Source organism: Prunus dulcis, chromosome 1 (genome assembly GCF_902201215.1).
Source record: "Prunus dulcis chromosome 1, ALMONDv2, whole genome shotgun sequence".
Lineage (NCBI taxonomy): Eukaryota > Viridiplantae > Streptophyta > Magnoliopsida > Rosales > Rosaceae > Prunus > Prunus dulcis.
In genome coordinates this window covers 37,841,786-37,858,613 of record NC_047650.1, presented here as the reverse complement: position 1 = coordinate 37,858,613, position 16,828 = coordinate 37,841,786, and the positions used below count along the sequence as shown (strand labels likewise).

At 36.3% G+C, this 16,828-nt stretch overlaps 4 protein-coding genes across 9 annotated transcripts; 3 read left to right on the top strand and 1 right to left on the bottom strand.

Annotated features, from left to right (window-relative positions):
- The first annotated feature begins 1,783 nt into the window (after window positions 1-1,783).
- On the top strand, window positions 1,784-7,996 carry LOC117631533 (DIS3-like exonuclease 2). 5 transcript variants are annotated; one of them, XM_034364782.1, is made up of 8 exons: window positions 1,784-2,390; window positions 3,058-3,467; window positions 3,600-3,653; window positions 3,778-3,846; window positions 4,018-4,168; window positions 4,277-6,246; window positions 6,810-6,881; window positions 6,974-7,996. In XM_034364782.1, exons 1-8 carry the CDS (start codon window positions 2,282-2,284, stop codon window positions 7,370-7,372), a joined length of 3,234 nt encoding a protein of 1,077 aa, XP_034220673.1. In that variant the 5' UTR covers window positions 1,784-2,281; the 3' UTR covers window positions 7,373-7,996. The 5 variants fall into 5 exon arrangements, with proteins under 5 accessions (XP_034220673.1, XP_034220659.1, XP_034220651.1 ...); XM_034364768.1 differs by having other exon boundaries at window positions 3,061-3,467; window positions 4,018-6,246; XM_034364760.1 differs by having other exon boundaries at window positions 4,018-6,246.
- A 424-nt stretch (window positions 7,997-8,420) lies between these two features.
- On the top strand, window positions 8,421-10,880 carry LOC117638746. Of its 2 annotated transcripts, none has more exons than XM_034373856.1 (6): window positions 8,421-8,885; window positions 8,961-9,117; window positions 9,282-9,383; window positions 9,597-10,011; window positions 10,123-10,216; window positions 10,342-10,880. In XM_034373856.1, the coding sequence occupies exons 1-6, from the start codon at window positions 8,772-8,774 to the stop codon at window positions 10,777-10,779; spliced, it is 1,320 nt and encodes a 439-aa protein (XP_034229747.1). In that variant the 5' UTR covers window positions 8,421-8,771; the 3' UTR covers window positions 10,780-10,880. The 2 variants fall into 2 exon arrangements, with proteins under 2 accessions (XP_034229747.1, XP_034229753.1); XM_034373862.1 differs by having other exon boundaries at window positions 8,424-8,885; window positions 8,979-9,117.
- Window positions 10,821-12,949, bottom strand: LOC117638769. The gene is made up of 3 exons (XM_034373884.1): window positions 12,814-12,949; window positions 12,435-12,536; window positions 10,821-11,303 (listed from the first exon to the last, which is right to left on the bottom strand). The coding sequence occupies exons 2-3, from the start codon at window positions 12,482-12,484 to the stop codon at window positions 11,069-11,071; spliced, it is 285 nt and encodes a 94-aa protein (XP_034229775.1). The 5' UTR covers window positions 12,485-12,536; window positions 12,814-12,949; the 3' UTR covers window positions 10,821-11,068.
- A 35-nt stretch (window positions 12,950-12,984) lies between these two features.
- LOC117638762 lies at window positions 12,985-16,131 on the top strand. The gene is made up of 4 exons (XM_034373872.1): window positions 12,985-13,167; window positions 13,626-13,694; window positions 14,764-14,978; window positions 15,797-16,131. The coding sequence occupies exons 1-3, from the start codon at window positions 13,003-13,005 to the stop codon at window positions 14,956-14,958; spliced, it is 429 nt and encodes a 142-aa protein (XP_034229763.1). The 5' UTR covers window positions 12,985-13,002; the 3' UTR covers window positions 14,959-14,978; window positions 15,797-16,131.
- Window positions 16,132-16,828: the final 697 nt, after the last annotated feature.

The following is a 16,828-nucleotide window of genomic DNA, read 5'->3' as shown; positions in this document are numbered from 1 at the left end:
GGGTGCAGTGCACCGTCCCCTATGCTTCCCCCTTCATGTCATACTTGCCTAACCTATTAGCTGCAAGCATTGCGATGCGCGGCACTAATGATTTGACCACACATCATTTTTGTCAATTTTAGCACTAATCTTGCTGGTATCTTCAAACACCAAAATAGACGGTATCTTTTTTTGTGTTAATTATTTAAACCAGTACAAAACGAAGTTTGGTTTAAGTAGTTGTCTTGTCTCATTTGTTTTTCCTTTTCTTTTAAGCAATCAAATAGATCTTGACCAGAAGTAGATTGAACAGTGTGAGTGACAAAGGCTTCAACCCATGGTAAAATGACATTCATTAAACGAAAATCTTTTTCTAACAATCACAATTTTACATGTGTGTGCAGAATTTTAAATTATTCTGCTAGTTAAAATTCTTTTGCAAGTTATGTTTCGACAATAATCATTATGAAAGTTCGCCTAAGAAAGTTCGCAACTAATGAACGATAAAGACATTGTTTTAGGTAAGGATGCAATCAATGTCTTCATTTAAAAAAGAGGACAAAGTATATTCTTAGGACAAAATTCAAAAAATCTCCATATACTTATTTATGCTTTCATGTCAAAGACACTCATGATTGTTTGTGCCCTAGCAAAGTATTGTTTGAACCGTATGCATAATTGATGATGAATTTGGTAAAAGAAGCATCCTAATAGTAAATTAGTAATATAGATTATTTTGCTCCAACATATCTCTAGATGTGTGGCATGATGTCATGAATATTCCTCAACAAAAGTGGCAGTGGCACTAAACAAGTCTTTCGAGATAAGGAGCAATGAGCTAGGTAAGCTAGTTAACAGTTATAGATGGGGGACAATGAAAGGCTATCCCACTCTCACGCATGGACTAACATAATTTGAGAGAGTAATTGATTTCTAGCATCGCCTTAAATAATAAAATATAATTTTACGTTATATTTTTTCACATTGATTTATACTTTATTGGAGGAAGTCAGGAGTACTCAAATCTCATGATATATAATTGTTGAAAGAAAAAAATATTATATTATCGGCAAAATGATTTGTTGGAAGATTACTAATCTTCGTGGGTACTATGGAGATTTGAATCGAGAATCACCAAACTAAACTCTCACACACTACACGAATGCTATGACTCGAACTTAAGATATTTTTTGAAGGAGCAATTGCTCCAAACCACATTAATGAGTCTTTTACCTCAATGGTTTAATAATGTAATGAAATATATATATATATATATATATGTTTTTTTTTGTAGCACTCATTTTTCTTATTTTTTTGAGAAAAATTATAGAATTCTAAAAGATAAGCGGGCTAATATTTAATTGTAGTGAATTTTGTTGTACAATAAAGACTAAAGTACAAAACTAGCACTAAGAGCCTCTTCATAGGTCCGCCATTGACTTCATACTAAGGGAGCATTTTTTAATAAGTATTTAAGTTAAGGATTGGTTACATACTTCTAATCTCGGTTGGTGGATTACATCTAAAAGACTACTAACACATTTAATGAATACAATTCAACGCTCAAAATTAAAAATATGTAACAAACCCTTCACTTCAAATACTTATTAAAAAATATCACACATACTAAAAATGTGTTCTTTTGCCACTCAACCATAACACAAACATGTGTCAAATGTCATCACTCTCTTTTATTGACAAGAAAAAATGTAATCCTTCTTTTTAATTAGAAATTTTTCCAAAAAAACCAAAAGCGAAGAAAAGGAAGCGATAAAGAGAAGAAAAGAAAAGCAAAAGGCAAAGAAAGAAGAGGAGGGGAGAGAGAGAGAGAGAAAGAAAAGGGAAAGACAAAGGAATGGAAAGTCGGCGCCTCATGTCTTCTTAGCTTAGCCGACCAATCATCACGTCCTTTTCTCCCCCACCTCTCTCCCCTGTTCTCCACCACCACCAAAATCTCTCTCTCTCACTGTGTTTTCCACTTTCTTATAAAACCCTAACTGCCTCTTCCCCTCTCCTTTTCTTCTTCTTGTTTGTTTCTTCCTCTCCGTTTTTTTCACATTTTTTTCCGTTTCATTATTTTGGTTTTAACTTCTTTAATTTCTCTCTCACTCTCTCTTTGCGGTTCCTTCCGTATATTTTTTCCCAATCGGAAGACGCCTCAAAATTCTATCTCAGATCTTTCTGAAAAAGATCTTCTTTCGTGTTTTTCAAAGCTTCCTTTCAATCTTATTTGCTTTTGTTTTGTTTTTCGTTTCTGGGTTCTTTCGGAGATTTGGTTTTTGTTATTTTTGTTCTAGAAATTATGAAAGGCGCGGTTGTACAAGCCGTGGTTGACAGGGTTGAAGATGGCGAGAAGGAGAAGAAGAAGAAGCAGCGCCGTCGCCGATCTAAACAAAACTCTTCCACCTCAGGTACTTTGATTAATTTCCCTTTTTCTTTTTTCTTTTTTCCTATTTCATTGGTTTTCGGATATACAATAAGCACACTGAGCAAGTTTCATTTCTGAATTACTGGTTTTGTGTCACTGAGTTTTGAAGGTACAAACTCAGTCTTGACTTGGTTTAAACAGAAAAATTGATTAATGTGGGTATTAGTATTTTCGTGTTTTTGTCTCTTTATGTTTATGCTTCTGTCAGTAACCTATTGGTGCTGTTTAGCTGCTGGGTAATCTAAATCCTAGTCAAGGAGTGGGATTATCCTGCAAATTCTAAGGTAATCACTACCTGATTGGATCAATTTGGACTTTGATGGAGATATCTAGTGCTCTCTGAATTCTAAGTTCAAGTATTTTTCTGATATTTTTGCTTAAAAAGCATAATTTCTTATTTTGTTCTTTTCATCTTTATTTTACTGAATAAGTTGTCATTATGCTGAATAAGTCACATATAGTTCTTAGTGGTGAATATCTTTATGAATATTGTTATAGTTTGCTTTTTCTCTTTTCTTACCCTTTTAATGCGGTGTTTCTTTTGCTCCTATAATGCACTGTCGTGATTTGATCTTTGTGTGTCTACTTTCTCTGTTGTGTGTGTTCATTGGTGCTGACTTTCATGTTTGGTTTTCCCCTCTTGTTAATAGCAGCATCTAATTCAGCAAATGAAATACGCAGTGAAGTTTCTGAGTGCTTGGGAAATGGAAGAACGTCTGATCATGTAACCACACCCTTGAAGCAACATCAGTTTGTCCTGCATCCTCCATATGAGCATGGAATGATCAAAGCATCTAATTTTCCCTTCAGTTCATTGCCAACATTGCACATCAATGAACAAGAAAATCCTGAGGATGTGCAAAGTTTGGAAAATCAACATTCTCTCCCATGTGATCCTGGTCAAAGAGTGTGTGCAAATTCTTGTCCCGAATCAGTGGCTTGTGGAGAATCACCTGGAATATTTATACTAAAGGATTTCCCTCATCACATTGAACGTTATGCTCCAAGAAAATACTTTACTCCACACTGGTCTATGGAGGCTACTAATGACGCTATAGAGGTAAATTTATTAGGTCTTAATGACACGATTCCTGTGTTGCTTGCTCGTTGTATATGATTCTATTTGTAGGTGAATGGACCTCTGTTGCTGAAGAAAGTACTTACCGTGACTCATTTTTATCTTATTTTTCAGAAAGGTGAAGCTTTTAAAGCTCTGTTTAGAGTCAATGCACACAACAGACATGAGGTTTGTTATCTTATTTCTTTCTCATCTTGTATATGGAGATGCAGTGTGGGCTTAAGATTTCTCAATGCTCCTCATTCATAACTTCCTCGGTGGATAATATGCATACTGTGCTCTGTGCTGGTAGGCCTATTGCAAAGTTGATGGAGTACCAACAGATGTTCTCATTGACGGACTTGCTGAGCAGAATAGAGCTGTAAGTGGAATTATTATCTCTCACATTCTGTGTCTTCACTAGAAGAACTTTTGGCTCGTTTGCTTTTAGCTGGCTTGTAATGTTATTGTAACATTCCCTTTTTTTGTTTTTTTTGTTTTTTGGGTGGGGAGTGCAGTTCATAATTGCTTTGTATTGACTTCTTATATGTAGGTGGAAGGAGACATTGTGGTGGTTAAGGTTGATCCCTTACCGTTATGGACTAGGATGAAAGGGTCAGCTGGAACTTGTACCAGTTCTGCACCGTTGGATGATTTTAATTTGCAACTAGAAAATAATGTGGTTGCAGGTTATAACTGCAAAGGTAAAGCTAAGGTAGATGAGGTTTATTTGTATGGTAATGATCGAAGTAGCCTGCTTCCTGAGAGGGGATCACGACCTGAGGAATCTGTGGGTGAATCTTTTCATTCAGGGCCAATTGGACAATCAAGTTATGATCATGTTGCTGGAAGGTACCCCTTGCCTTCAGATTCTATACAAGCAGGTTCTCCTGAGCAGAATGAAGTTAGACTTTCAGTAGAGAGGCTGTGTGCCATGATCAATTCATTCCCTTCAAAACGACCAACTGGCAGGGTTGTTGCTATCGTTGAAAGGTCTCCTCGTAGAGATGCTATTGTTGGTTTTCTTAATGTAAAACAGTGGATTTCTTACAGGGAGTTTTGCAGAAAAGACATGAGAAAGAACAAAAATTCGTCATTTTCTAACCATGAGTACATCCAGATGACCCCAATTGACCCAAGATTTCCAAAAATGGTGGTCCTTGTGAGAAACCTTCCTGATTCAATCAAGAAAAGATTGGAGAATGGTGATGAAACAATCGAAATGGAGTTGTTTGCTGCGCGAATTGATGAATGGGATGAAGAAAGTTCTGCTCCCCAAGCTGTCATCTTGAATGCTTTTGGGCGGGGATGTGAATTACAGCCCCAAATTGAAGCAATTTTATTTCAAAATGCAATTAATTCATCTGAGTTTTCTCCTGAATCACTTTCCTGCCTTCCTCATCTCCCCTGGGAGGTGCCTCAGGAGGAATTCCAAACTAGGAGGGATCTCCGAAACTTGTGCATATTTACTATCGACCCTTCTACTGCCACTGATCTAGATGATGCTCTCTCAGTTGATAAATTATCCAATGGAATTTACAGAGTTGGTATCCACATTGCTGATGTGTCACATTTTGTTTTACCTGGCACACCCTTAGATGAAGAAGCTCAATCTAGATCAACAAGTGTGTATATGTCACGGAGGAAATTACCAATGCTACCTCCTTTGCTTTCAGAGAATGTTGGTTCGCTTAACCCAGGAATAGAGAGACTTGCATTTTCAATTTTCTTGGACATGAATCATGCTGGGGATGTTGTTGACCGATGGATTGGCCGCACTGTGATAAGATCATGTTGCAAGCTTTCTTATGAACATGCTCAAGACATTATTGATGGGAAATTTAATTTGGAAAGTGTGGACATTCCAGGAAATGGTCGTCCTCAGTTGCATGGCCATTTTGAATGGTTTGATGTACTTAGGTCTGTAAAAGATCTTCACAAAATTTCCAGAATTTTGAAGGAGAGGAGGTTTAGTGATGGGGCTCTTCAGCTTGAGAGTTCTAAAGTTGTTATTCTGTTTGATGAATATGGAGTTCCGTATGATAGCATGCATTCTGAACAGAAGGAATCAAATTTTCTTGTGGAGGAGTTTATGCTTTTAGCAAATAGAACAGCGGCTGAAGTGATATCTAGAGCTTTTCCTGATAGTGCATTACTGCGTAGGCACCCGGAACCTAACCTGCGCAAACTCAGGGAATTTGAAGCATTTTGTTCCAAGCATGGTCTAGAATTGGATACATCTTCTTCTGGTCAGTTCCAACTTTCATTAGAGAAAATCAGGGAAGAGCTCAAGGATGATTGCGTTCTGTTCAATATTCTCATGAATTATGCTACAAAGCCAATGCAACTGGCTGCTTATTTTTGTAGTGGGGAATTGAAAGACAAAGAAAATGATTGGGGTCACTATGGGTTGGCAGTTCCTCTGTACACTCATTTCACTTCACCGCTACGTCGGTATCCTGATATTCTGGTGCATCGTACGCTATCCGCGGCTATAGAAGCTGAGGAGTTATTGTTGAAACATTGGAGAATGTTGAATAATTTTAACAGGGAAGATGAATGTAGAATGAAATGTTTCACTGGTATTTATTTCGATAAAGATGCTGCTGAGTCCTATGAAAGTAGGGAAGCGTTATCAGCTGCATCAATGAAGCATGGAATTCCCTGCTCTGAATTGCTTATTGATGTTGCTGCTTATTGCAATGAGAGGAAGCTGGCCAGTAGACATGTCAAGGATGCTTGTGACAAGCTCTACATGTGGGCCCTGCTGAAGAAAAAAGAGGTATGATATTTTATTTTAGCTTTCTTTCTCTCTTTTGGTTTGTTAATGATATCATACTGCATTATGTGACTGATAATGATACTTTTGTGTCGGGACCTTTTTTCGTATTATGTGAACTCATGAGTTTATTTGGATATATTTGTACTTCCTGAATCCTATTAAGATGGTAAATCTATCTTCGTTGTTGCTATTTAGCTGAAGAGCAGTGTGTCACAAGTTTTCGGCTCTCATTTCATCACCTGTAACCTGGTAGAGAATGATGATTCTATAATTTGATGTGCCAAAATGAACTGATGAGCTCCTATCTTGTATCAATTTGTGTTGTTTCGTAGTGACCACGACATCATCTGATTCCCTAGCATCTAGTGTTAAAGAGACTTATAGCATCTTCTTAGCAATCCTTGTCTTGAATCTTCTGTCTTTGAGCTAATGGTTTGTAAAAGAGGTGGACCTATGATTATTTTGGAGTGCTCTCATTTTGCACTTTACACATTGGATATATATATATATATATATTTTTTTTTCTGTGTTTAATATTTGGGTTGTCTTTTTTCTGGTTTCAGATTTTATTATCAGAAGCAAGAGTAATGGGTCTAGGACCTAGATTCATGTCCATTTATATCCACAAGCTAGCTGTAAGTAGCTTTCTAACTGTTTTATATCTTTATGCGACTATAGTATGGGGATCCATTTGCAATTAACTGTTACACCTACTACATGCCTTCAGGTTGAACGTCGAATATATTATGATGAAGTTGAGGGCATGATGGGCGAATGGCTTGATGCCACATCCACATTAGTGCTGACTTTATGTTCTAACAGACGCTCGCTCAGGAGAGGTAGTCCTGGTAAATGTAGGGCGCTTGAAGATGTTGCCTTGGTCGCAAGACCTTATGACCTCAAAGCTGAACTGGGTGCAGTTGGAAATAGTACTAATGAAGGTGCTGCAGCCCTAGATGTTGGTGTAGCCATCCATAGTTCTAACGAGAGTGAAATCGATCCTCTGGTTTTCCCCCTGACTCTGCGTGTTCTTTCAACAATTCCTGTAGTACTTCATGCAATTGGGGGTGATGATGGACCCATTGATATCGGGGCAAGGCTATACATGAGCTCATATCTCTGCTAGATTGGGGTTTTGAATCAGTTGACGCACTTGTTCGCGATGAATGGAAATTTACAAAGATCAATGATAACAGGGCTTTTTATGGCAATGGGCAGGCTCTGTTGTAGATACGAAACTAGTGTATAGTCCGAATAGAGTCTTAGAAGAAAATAATAATTTTACGGTTTAATCTCTGCTGATGCTCTATGGGATATGTCTTATGCTGAAATGTTTTCGTGGGTGGTGTTGATAAGGGTGGGTGGTTGTGTGTGTGGTGGTGGTGGCATTGGCTTTATAGCAGCTGTTTTTAACAGAGCTGCTTTACTGGAAGAGGCCCCTGTTTTTGTTGGCCAGTTCCATCCAGTGTAACTTGGTTAAAATGCGCCCATGGCTGGCGCTTCGGCACCGAGTTTCTTAGCCGAATTTGTGGTTTAATTTTCTTTTGTGTTATTTATTCCTGGACTGCTGCCCAATAAAGTTTTTGGCTTTGGGTGACCAGGATTAGTGGTAAGACATTAGCCATATGTTTGGTCTGTCATAAACGACTGGTAGTCCCCCAGTTGAATCACATGTATGTTATCTTTGTGCTCGAATGAAAAAAGGTAACACTTTTTTATGTTTGTTTATGCAATGAATTATTTTTCTTTCTTTCTGAGTACTAGCTTGAGGTTTTTTTTTTATATTAAAAATATATATATTTTAGAATTAAAAAAAAATAGGTAGTTGTGTTTTATAAAAATAAAATCTATTATTTGATTTTTCTTTGAATTTTAATTTTTTTAATATGAAAAGGTAAGAATTTATCACATTATCCTTATTTAATTAATAATTTTAATTCTTAATGTTTGAATTAATTAAAAGTATTTTTTTGGTATTCTAAATGTTTTATAATTCTCTATCTTTTATTTTATATATATATATATAGATTTATTCTGAATGAGATGAGGATTATTAAATTAAACATTTGTTATGCTTCATGATAAATGTGTTAGTTTTTCAGTTTTAAACTTCTTGAAAAATGTTAATCAATTATTTTCTTACAGATTTGTCCCTTTAAATATTTAATTATTCATTAAGAAAGGATAACTTTGAGTTATTTGGAAATTTAATTAAAAATGTATGTTTCTGAAAGAGGTTTTTATTTTTTATTTTATTGGAATCCTTTTTCTATCCGGTTTTCCAACCCTATGACATCTCATTATCCCATTAATCTTTTAAGATTTATTCCGAAAGAAAGAAGAATTATATAACTATGAATATTAGAAAATTAATATTTTTCGGAAAAAAGAATTATAAAACTATAAACCTTAGAAATATTTTTGGTCTTTAAAAAAATATTATTCTAAGAAAAAGTTAAGATGTCCAATTGCGCAGCCAAACAGTAGGTGCCGAAAGTTTTCGCGGGAAAATCTAAGAGAAGAAGATGGCGTCAGTTATCGGATGGTACGGACCGCTCATCGACTTGTCCAAGGCGGCGCTTCACGTCGGCGATTACGTTCAGCTTGTCGTCTTCGTCCACAGAACGACTCCTCTTCAGGTGTCGTATCTCTCTGGACTCTCTTGTCTGCTATTTCCTTTCCTTTCTTTTTCTTTTTTATATTTTTAAAATAAGAATTTTATTTTCTCAAAGTATAAATTGTCAAAAGGCGGAGAGGTAATCCGAACGGATATCCAAGTGGGAGATGAGACGAGACCGTTCTTCTCCGTATCCTTATGGCAGAAGCCAATAGCATCCATGGCTGTAGCTGGCGACGTTGTTTTGTTACAAAGTGGGTAAAGCTGCAACTGCAAGCTTTAATCTTTATATTTTATTTTATTTTATTTTCAAAATCCAATTAATCTTATACATTTGAATTTTCTTTCTGATGTATACATTCTAGCCTTTGCCAATTAATCACTGTCTAATTTGTTTTTGGTGGTATTTTGATTTCAGATGTGAAGATAACAAAATATGGTGATGTTGTTGAGGCCAGAACGCACCACTACTCATCCTTACAATGTCTACTTCACCCTTATGATTCCATCCTTACTAAAGGTATAATATTTTTACAAATCACTGAAAGAGTGTAATGTCCGACATGTTGTTAGGCTGTGAATCAGGATCTTCTTTTTATGAAAAGAATTTACAAAAAGAATAATCTTGATTGATAGTATGACAACATAACATGTTAGATTGTCGGGCAAAAGACGTTACATGCTTGTAACTTTTTGAGGCCAAAGTGTAAGAGGTTGCTGTTTTAATATTTAGGTGTCAATGACTTGATAGAGGAGTGTAGAGTTGGGATAGCAACAAAAGAAAAGCTTAGAAAGGTAGTAGAATGGGTGAAGAAGAGCAACACAACTCATGAGTTCCATGCCTGTCAGCTGCAGGAGGGGCAACTCTCAAGAAACTGGAAGCTCCCGGAAGAGAGGAAACAGCCTAAGGACTGTTTCTCACTTTCGCAATTATCACGCCTACCTGATTCTTGCAAGGCCGTCTTCTATGCATCCGTTGCTGAAATTTTTCTGCCGTTTACCTTGTCATCTCCTGCTGAATGTGAGTTACTTGACAAGGAAGACATGTTTGTCAGTAGGAGATTATATAAAACAGGAAATGGCGGTTTAGCAACAGATCTCATTTGTACAGGGTGCGAGCTTTGTGGTTCCCCTTTGGAGCTGGACAGGTATGGATATCAGAGCATCTGAGATTTCTTATGCTTTGGTACCATGGCAATGTGTGATTTTGGTTGCTGAATTAATGTCAATGGTGAATTCTTTGGTGCATTTCCCTGCAGTGAGAACATGTTTAAGCAGAATGGAGTTGCACTTTATTGTTCGGAAAGCTTGAACCGCCTTCATGTCATAAGCCTCGTATACAAGCCCTTCATGGTATGAACTTTTTTTCCCTCTAGTTTAACCTTTCAACCATGATTTGTTTCAGTCTGGTTGTTTTTCTGAATTCTTGATTGTTATATGCATGTTAAGCATGGCTATTTCTCTTGATCCATCTGCAGTTGTATGTATGGGACGAATCGGATTATGCGCCACTCCTGGTCAGAAACAAGGCCGCAGAGCTCTTGTTTGGGAACATCAAGGCTGAAAGAGTCTATTCATGCTATAGGGGGAGAAAGCATGCTGGAGAAGTTGATTTGAAAGAGATTCCCACACATAATTCAAAAAGCATCGGGCAAACTAAAGCTGCTGCCGACAAAGGAGTTTTGGTTTCTTGTTCATCAGATGTACACAAGAAGAGCTTGGAAACAAAGGGAAAACACTGTTTTCAGGAAAATATGAACTTCTATGGGATTTGGTTGATTCTTCTGAAAACACTACTGCAGCAAGGAAAGAACAGCCCTTTCAGATTTGAAGTCAATGTAAATGCTGGTTTGGATAAGGAAAATGGGAGGTTTGAAATGGTTTCTGTGCAGATGCCATGCTTCAGAACCAAATGATCTTCTGATAATATTTAATGTTCATGTTGTAACAATTAAGGTTCATAAGTCAAATTTTCTGCGCAACTTCAATGCAATTTTCATAAGGAAGTTTCATCCGAGAGAGATCTAGCATGAACTCATTCATAATTAACAACTTCTGAGTGATTATTAACCCATGAAACAAGAATGCTCAGAACAGAAACAAAGAGCCATCATTACAGAAAGAGATTTAGCTTTAACAGCAAAGCAATCTGAAGAGAAAATGATAGCAGCCAAGAATGCGGCCTATTGCTCCATATGCACAAGACTAGGACTCGGCTCCAGTCTCAGCAAAAGAAGCATCAGTTGCAGAATGTTGGGCTTCTAAGAGCTGCTTTTGGCGTTCTGCATGTTCTCTTTCACACTGAGTGATTCCCATAATAATATCAAGCATGGTACCAGTTGTGCCAAAGAACACAAGTGGCGCTAAAGATTTCTTTTTTATCCCTACTGGAATTGCTAGCAAAGCCCCAGCTACTGAAAATACCCAAGTGCCCAACGCGCTGCAGATAATAATGTAGAGTATCACTTAACTACTCTTCAAGGTAAAAAATAAACCAGGACAAGATGAAACCGGGAAAGATTGTCTTTACAATGCCAAAAAGAGCAAGAGCTTATGAACCTATTGTGTAATGAATTTGATATGCTGTACTGAAGTTAAGCCAAATGATATGACAGAATGAACAAAATTCCAAAAATCTTATTCATAATTGTTCATAAGATATACAAAATAGTGAGGGCTAATAAATGAATGCCTCAACATTTTTCTCATTCATGAAAAAGCAGGGATCCATGGGACAAGATAAACAATGAAAATGAGAAGCCTCAATTTCCATAAACAACCATAAAAATGGGGAACAAAGCAGCACAGAACTACGGATAGCTTCGATATTGAAGGGCAATTGTGAAAACAAGTTTCAGTAGATAGGTCAAAACAAGTTGTGTATAGAAATCAGTTAATTTATTTTCAACATCAATTTATATAATATTCTTTTTGACATGTGGAACACTAATATGTAATACTATAATGACTAAACTGTTCCAAGATCTATGCGTGATATGTGACGAAAAACACTTCATAACACTAAGAACATTGGTTAATGTTAGAAATGTGAGTGACTATAGGCAAAATCTGTCATAGAGAAGCTTTGATATATCTTACTGTTCAATGATTTGGAAAACAAGTATATCTCACTTTAAAATGGCACCCTCAAGAGCTCAGGAAATGATTGAATATGCAGGGTTAAAAAAGAAAATTCAACGAAGTATGACCACACAGGTAGAACAATCTTATGTTAAACCTTAGCTGATCATATAACTGCTTAACACATCCAACAAAATATGTCATTGCTTCCAATCCCATAATGCCATCATGGAACACATGATAAGGATCATTTTGTCAAACATTTATCTCATTCATGCTAAGAACCAGAAAAGGCCACAAACTTCCAATGAATTCCCAATGCTTTAATAAGAATTACAGTCACTACAGTTCTAAAATGGTAAAGATATTTGAAACAAGAAATTGATTAATTCAAAAATTTGGAGAGCACCAGTGACACTTCACAAACATAGAAATAGTAAAGATTCAAGCACAACGTGGAAACAAGTCAAGGAAGAAAGACTAAACTCACTTGGAAACTGAGCAATCCTCAAGGTGCTTAACAGGCTCTTGGCTTCCCATTGTTCTGTTTTTAGCTACACTTTGTGCTTATGAGAAGCAATCCACCTCAATCCTGTTTCACTCTGTTGTCAGTTTTAAAAACTGTAGCTTCTCTTCCTCATTTTACTAAATAAGATACTTACCATGAAGCTCTGTAGAAGATTTTGATTGTGAAAGTGTTTCAAATGAACACAAAAATATCAAACTAATATGCTGGACATGGGCGACCAAAACCCTAGACACAGTGTAAAAGCCCAAAGCAAAAGCAGAACAAAAAAAATGGAACAAATAGCGATTGAAGTTTGAAAATTTATTGATATCCATTGAAGTGTACGGCAATTGAAGCTCACCTGATCAGACACAGCCGAGAAGATTAAGCTTTCAGAGTCCAGAGAGTATAATTTTTGATTTTGTGCCCTGTGATTCGGTCCTTACTTACATGGGCCGGTTCGGGTCTCTCTCTATTGCAGGAAAGCCCAAATTCCGGCCCACCTGATATAAACAGAGGAAGAGGAATGAAATCGAAGGAGGATCGAAAGATGATGAGAGGTGTAGGAGGACCTCTTCTATGTATAGGCGATCTGCTGAGCGATGTGGGAGAATCAGATGCTTCACCACTACCACCACAACAACAACATGAACCCTCTTCATCTTCTCCTGTTTCCAGCTCCACTGAAAGCTTGGACCTCACCAAGTTATTCCAGGTTTCTTATTCCACAATCTCATTGTTTGTTTGATTCTCATTTATTTGAATTCATTTGCATGACAGAAAATCCTTTTGAGAATTAGGTGGGTTTTTCACGTTTTTGTTTGGAAATTTGGAAACCCAGTAAGAGAAAATAATAAATACTAATTTGGACTTGAGGACCTTTTGGTTATGCATCAAGTACTGTTCACCCAATTATCTATGGCTATCAGATTATTGCAAATGTATTGTGTTCAATAGGCAGATGGGTAAAGTGCATAACTTAATATGGAAATTGGATTTTTGAGGTTATGAGCAAGTTCGGTTAATTTCATGAAAGTGTTGGTGTATATGATGTTGTTGTAAGGTTTTGCTAACTGCTTTGAAAGAGAACAGTTTTCTGCATTTTAAAAATAGTGTTGCATTCTCTTATTTATATGGGAGTGTTCCTTATTCCATATACCATGTTTGCTTCAGGAGAACTATGAGCAGTTGAACGAGGCGCTTGCGGGTACAGACCACTCATGGGCAGCTCTTACTTTGAAGGTGATGAATGATCCGTATTAGAAGATATGAAATGCATACATATAGATTCTGCTTGGATGAGCATTTTTATGTTTTCCCTTACGGTAAGATCTATTGCATTACAATTATCATTCACATAATTGGGTATGTAGAAAGAAAAACCTCATAACACCATACAAATTAATGTAAAAACTTGACAAAAATATAGATAAAACCCAGATCATGGATGCACGTACTGTCTATACGATTTCAGAAAGAAACCCCCTGTAATGTATTTGACAATCACTCCTCACAGAAAAAGGCCCCATAATCTATTTGGCAATTCCTTCAAAGTTGTATGGACAGAAAGTTTTCAAACAGCCCGACAAGCAAGGATGAAGAGGAAAGTTCCAAGTCTTCAAAACTTTCAAGGACTTGTTTTGTCATATGTCCTTCTTAGAAGGCAGTTTATTAATTATAAGCCCTCAAAAAAATATATTCATGCATTGTCAGCTTCACTCATTTAATTTATATTTTAGGTATTCGGTACGGTACGGTATTGAGCGGTACCAAATACCTGGTACCGCTACCTTACCATACTCCCTTGGTACGGTATTGAATATCTCCTCATCCCAAATGAAACGGTATGAAATCGGTATGGTATGGTATAGTTAGTGTACGGTTTCGGTATTTTGGCTTTAGATGCCCACCCCTGGATGCACGTACTGTCTATACAGTTTCAGAAAGAAACACCCTGTAATGTATTTGACAATCACTCCTCACAGAAAAAGGCCCCATAATCTATTTGGCAATTTGTTCAAAGTTGTATGGACAGAAAGTTAGAAGGATAGCACATTATTTTTTATTTGGTACAACAACATATTGATTTTCATTGGGTGCATCGTGAATGTTTTGTTGATTGAGGTACACTGTGGATTGATGTATACAGTGGACAGCTTCTGAAAAGTTATTAGTGGTTTTTAATATTTGTTAAGAGCATTTAGTAACACTAAATTTTTGTGCTTTGGTTAAGAAATTACCAACTTGCGAGTTTTAAAATATTGTATATATTCTGATTTTTTTTTTTTTTCTCTTTTTAAAATTATCCCAGTTATGCAGTGCTCTGGATACTGCGAACAAGTTAGTTCAGTCAACAAACTCAAATGTCATGTCATTGTCGGAGAAGGTTGGAGAGCTTGAGGGAGTTGTCAAGAGGGCAGATTCTGCCATAGCAGCAGCAAGGGTCGTCCATGGCTCACTAAACAAAACAGAGGGAAAACTTATTGGCAATGAAAATGTCAAATGATCTTTGTCTCCTAAAACAAGGTTAGTTTGTTTTTAAGGGAAAAGAAATGAACATACCAACTCTTAAAAATTGTGACGCTCCCCTTAATGTATGAATTTAAAAGTTTATTAATTAATGTGAAAGATATTAGATCAAGATACAAAGACTTATTGTCGCATGAGTGCAGTCTGCTTATCCTTTTAAAAATCTTCCTGTGTCTTTAATTATAAAATACCCCTTGTGACCGAAGATGCTAAATGCCATATCAAGAACTGTAACTGTAAGCATGTTTAACATAATAAACTTTTGATAGTTTTTTCATTTGCACAAGAAAATGATATTTTAATTATCTAAGGGGAGTAAGAAAGGAAACCAGCATGATACAATTAAAACTTTGCGTCTTTATGGATAAAGAACAGACCCCTTTCTTGCTTATTCTCTGAAAACGGCTCGTTAAACTGAGAATTCTGGTTTCTACAGTCTAGAGATTTATTCCAAGTAGAAACCTGTAGAGTATACATCTTCATGTAGAATTTTTCCCAGCAAAGGGTTCATGGTCTCACTAGGATAACAAATCTCTATCCTTCATTCCTATTTTCTTGATATTATTTGTGAATCATCAAGCTCATAAAAACCTTTTATGAACTTGATATTCTTAGTTGAGAAGTTAGAAGTCTTAAAGGTAGGTTTGGTTCTTGTATTCTTATTTACTATATGCTCCATCAAAAAGACTCCCTAGTATAAAGTAGCATTGGAAATCTCATTGACTTGGCTATTGATTAGTTGAATGATTCCAATATGCATTGATGAATCTGATCATTCGAAGCTGTGACATTATTGGCTTTTGATGTCTTCGTAGGACCTAACTTTCCAGTGTTGAGTTGAATATTGTTGACAAATCTGTAGACTGTTGCTTCTAGTCCCAGAAACTAAATGGGAGTGTTTGCTGTTTGAAGCCTAGGATTGTAAACATGTATGAAGCCAGATCAGATCTGTTTAAATTGTTGAGTAGTGTAGAGGTTTGTTCTAGAAACCGGCTGCTCGTCATGTGGTTGCTGAGAAAGATTACCACTTGTACTTCCTAACTCTCCCAGTGTTACTTCGATGCTTTGCTGTCTAAACCAGAAAGAAATATTGTTAATGTAACTTGATAAACTAAAAGGAAGGAAAGTAAATAATGGCTTCGTTCGTGTCTTTGATTTTCTTGAAAGAATGTGAAAATTGAGAAAATGTTTTGAGGTTGAGGTCCATGACACTCTAGACTAAGATTACAACGTGGCCCAACTCCACTTGGCAATTTGAAACCTTATAATGGTTCAAACCCAACTAGCTCGATGATGGCTCTTTTGTCTTTTTGAGGCGGCTTGTTAACCTATCATTATTCATTGACTCGATATTATGCTCATACATAAAATCATCTTAATACACATTCTACAAAATCGGCTTATATTCCAATGTGAGAAATTGGCTCCTAACACAAGGGCAACCCTTGAGTGAACAAGCATTATTGTCCTTGGTTGGTCCCAAACTCAAGTTAGTTTTTGTTTTTGGTTGAACAATATAGGTCCCTATAATTTCTATTTCCTAAACATATACTCATCATTCTATAAATCTATGTGTAAAACCCAATTTCAAACTTAAATGACCAGTAGGATATAAGAGGTCGTAGTATTCCTATGTTTTTACATCATTGCCATTAGACTTCATATTTTATTTATAATTTATTCAAAGTATTTTATTAACTGCCATAATTGTAATTAAAACTCCCTATTAATAGCATATCAATCACCCTATTTCTTTTGGTTGTCATTCCCTCTAACATATGGCCCCTTAAAATTGCAAATTAAAAAAAAATTGTAAATTACATATCCAATAATGTATATATGAAAAA

Coding starts and splice junctions, on each gene's coding strand:
- LOC117631533 (XM_034364760.1), top strand. CDS start 2,282: ATGAAAGGCGCGGTTGTACAAGCCGTGGTTGACAGGGTTGAAGATGGC. Junction 3,847..4,017: donor TTGCTGAGCAGAATAGAGCT/GTAAGTGGAATT, acceptor TCTTATATGTAG/GTGGAAGGAGACATTGTGGT. Junction 6,247..6,809: donor CCCTGCTGAAGAAAAAAGAG/GTATGATATTTT, acceptor TTCTGGTTTCAG/ATTTTATTATCAGAAGCAAG.
- LOC117638746 (XM_034373856.1), top strand. CDS start 8,772: ATGGCGTCAGTTATCGGATGGTACGGACCGCTCATCGACTTGTCCAAG. Junction 8,886..8,960: donor ACAGAACGACTCCTCTTCAG/GTGTCGTATCTC, acceptor TTTTAAAATAAG/AATTTTATTTTCTCAAAGTA. Junction 10,012..10,122: donor TCCCCTTTGGAGCTGGACAG/GTATGGATATCA, acceptor ATTTCCCTGCAG/TGAGAACATGTTTAAGCAGA.
- LOC117638769 (XM_034373884.1), bottom strand. CDS start 12,484: ATGGGAAGCCAAGAGCCTGTTAAGCACCTTGAGGATTGCTCAGTTTCC. Junction 11,304..12,434: donor GAGGATTGCTCAGTTTCCAA/GTGAGTTTAGTC, acceptor TATTATCTGCAG/CGCGTTGGGCACTTGGGTAT.
- LOC117638762 (XM_034373872.1), top strand. CDS start 13,003: ATGATGAGAGGTGTAGGAGGACCTCTTCTATGTATAGGCGATCTGCTG. Junction 13,168..13,625: donor ACCTCACCAAGTTATTCCAG/GTTTCTTATTCC, acceptor TGTTTGCTTCAG/GAGAACTATGAGCAGTTGAA. Junction 13,695..14,763: donor GGGCAGCTCTTACTTTGAAG/GTGATGAATGAT, acceptor AAATTATCCCAG/TTATGCAGTGCTCTGGATAC.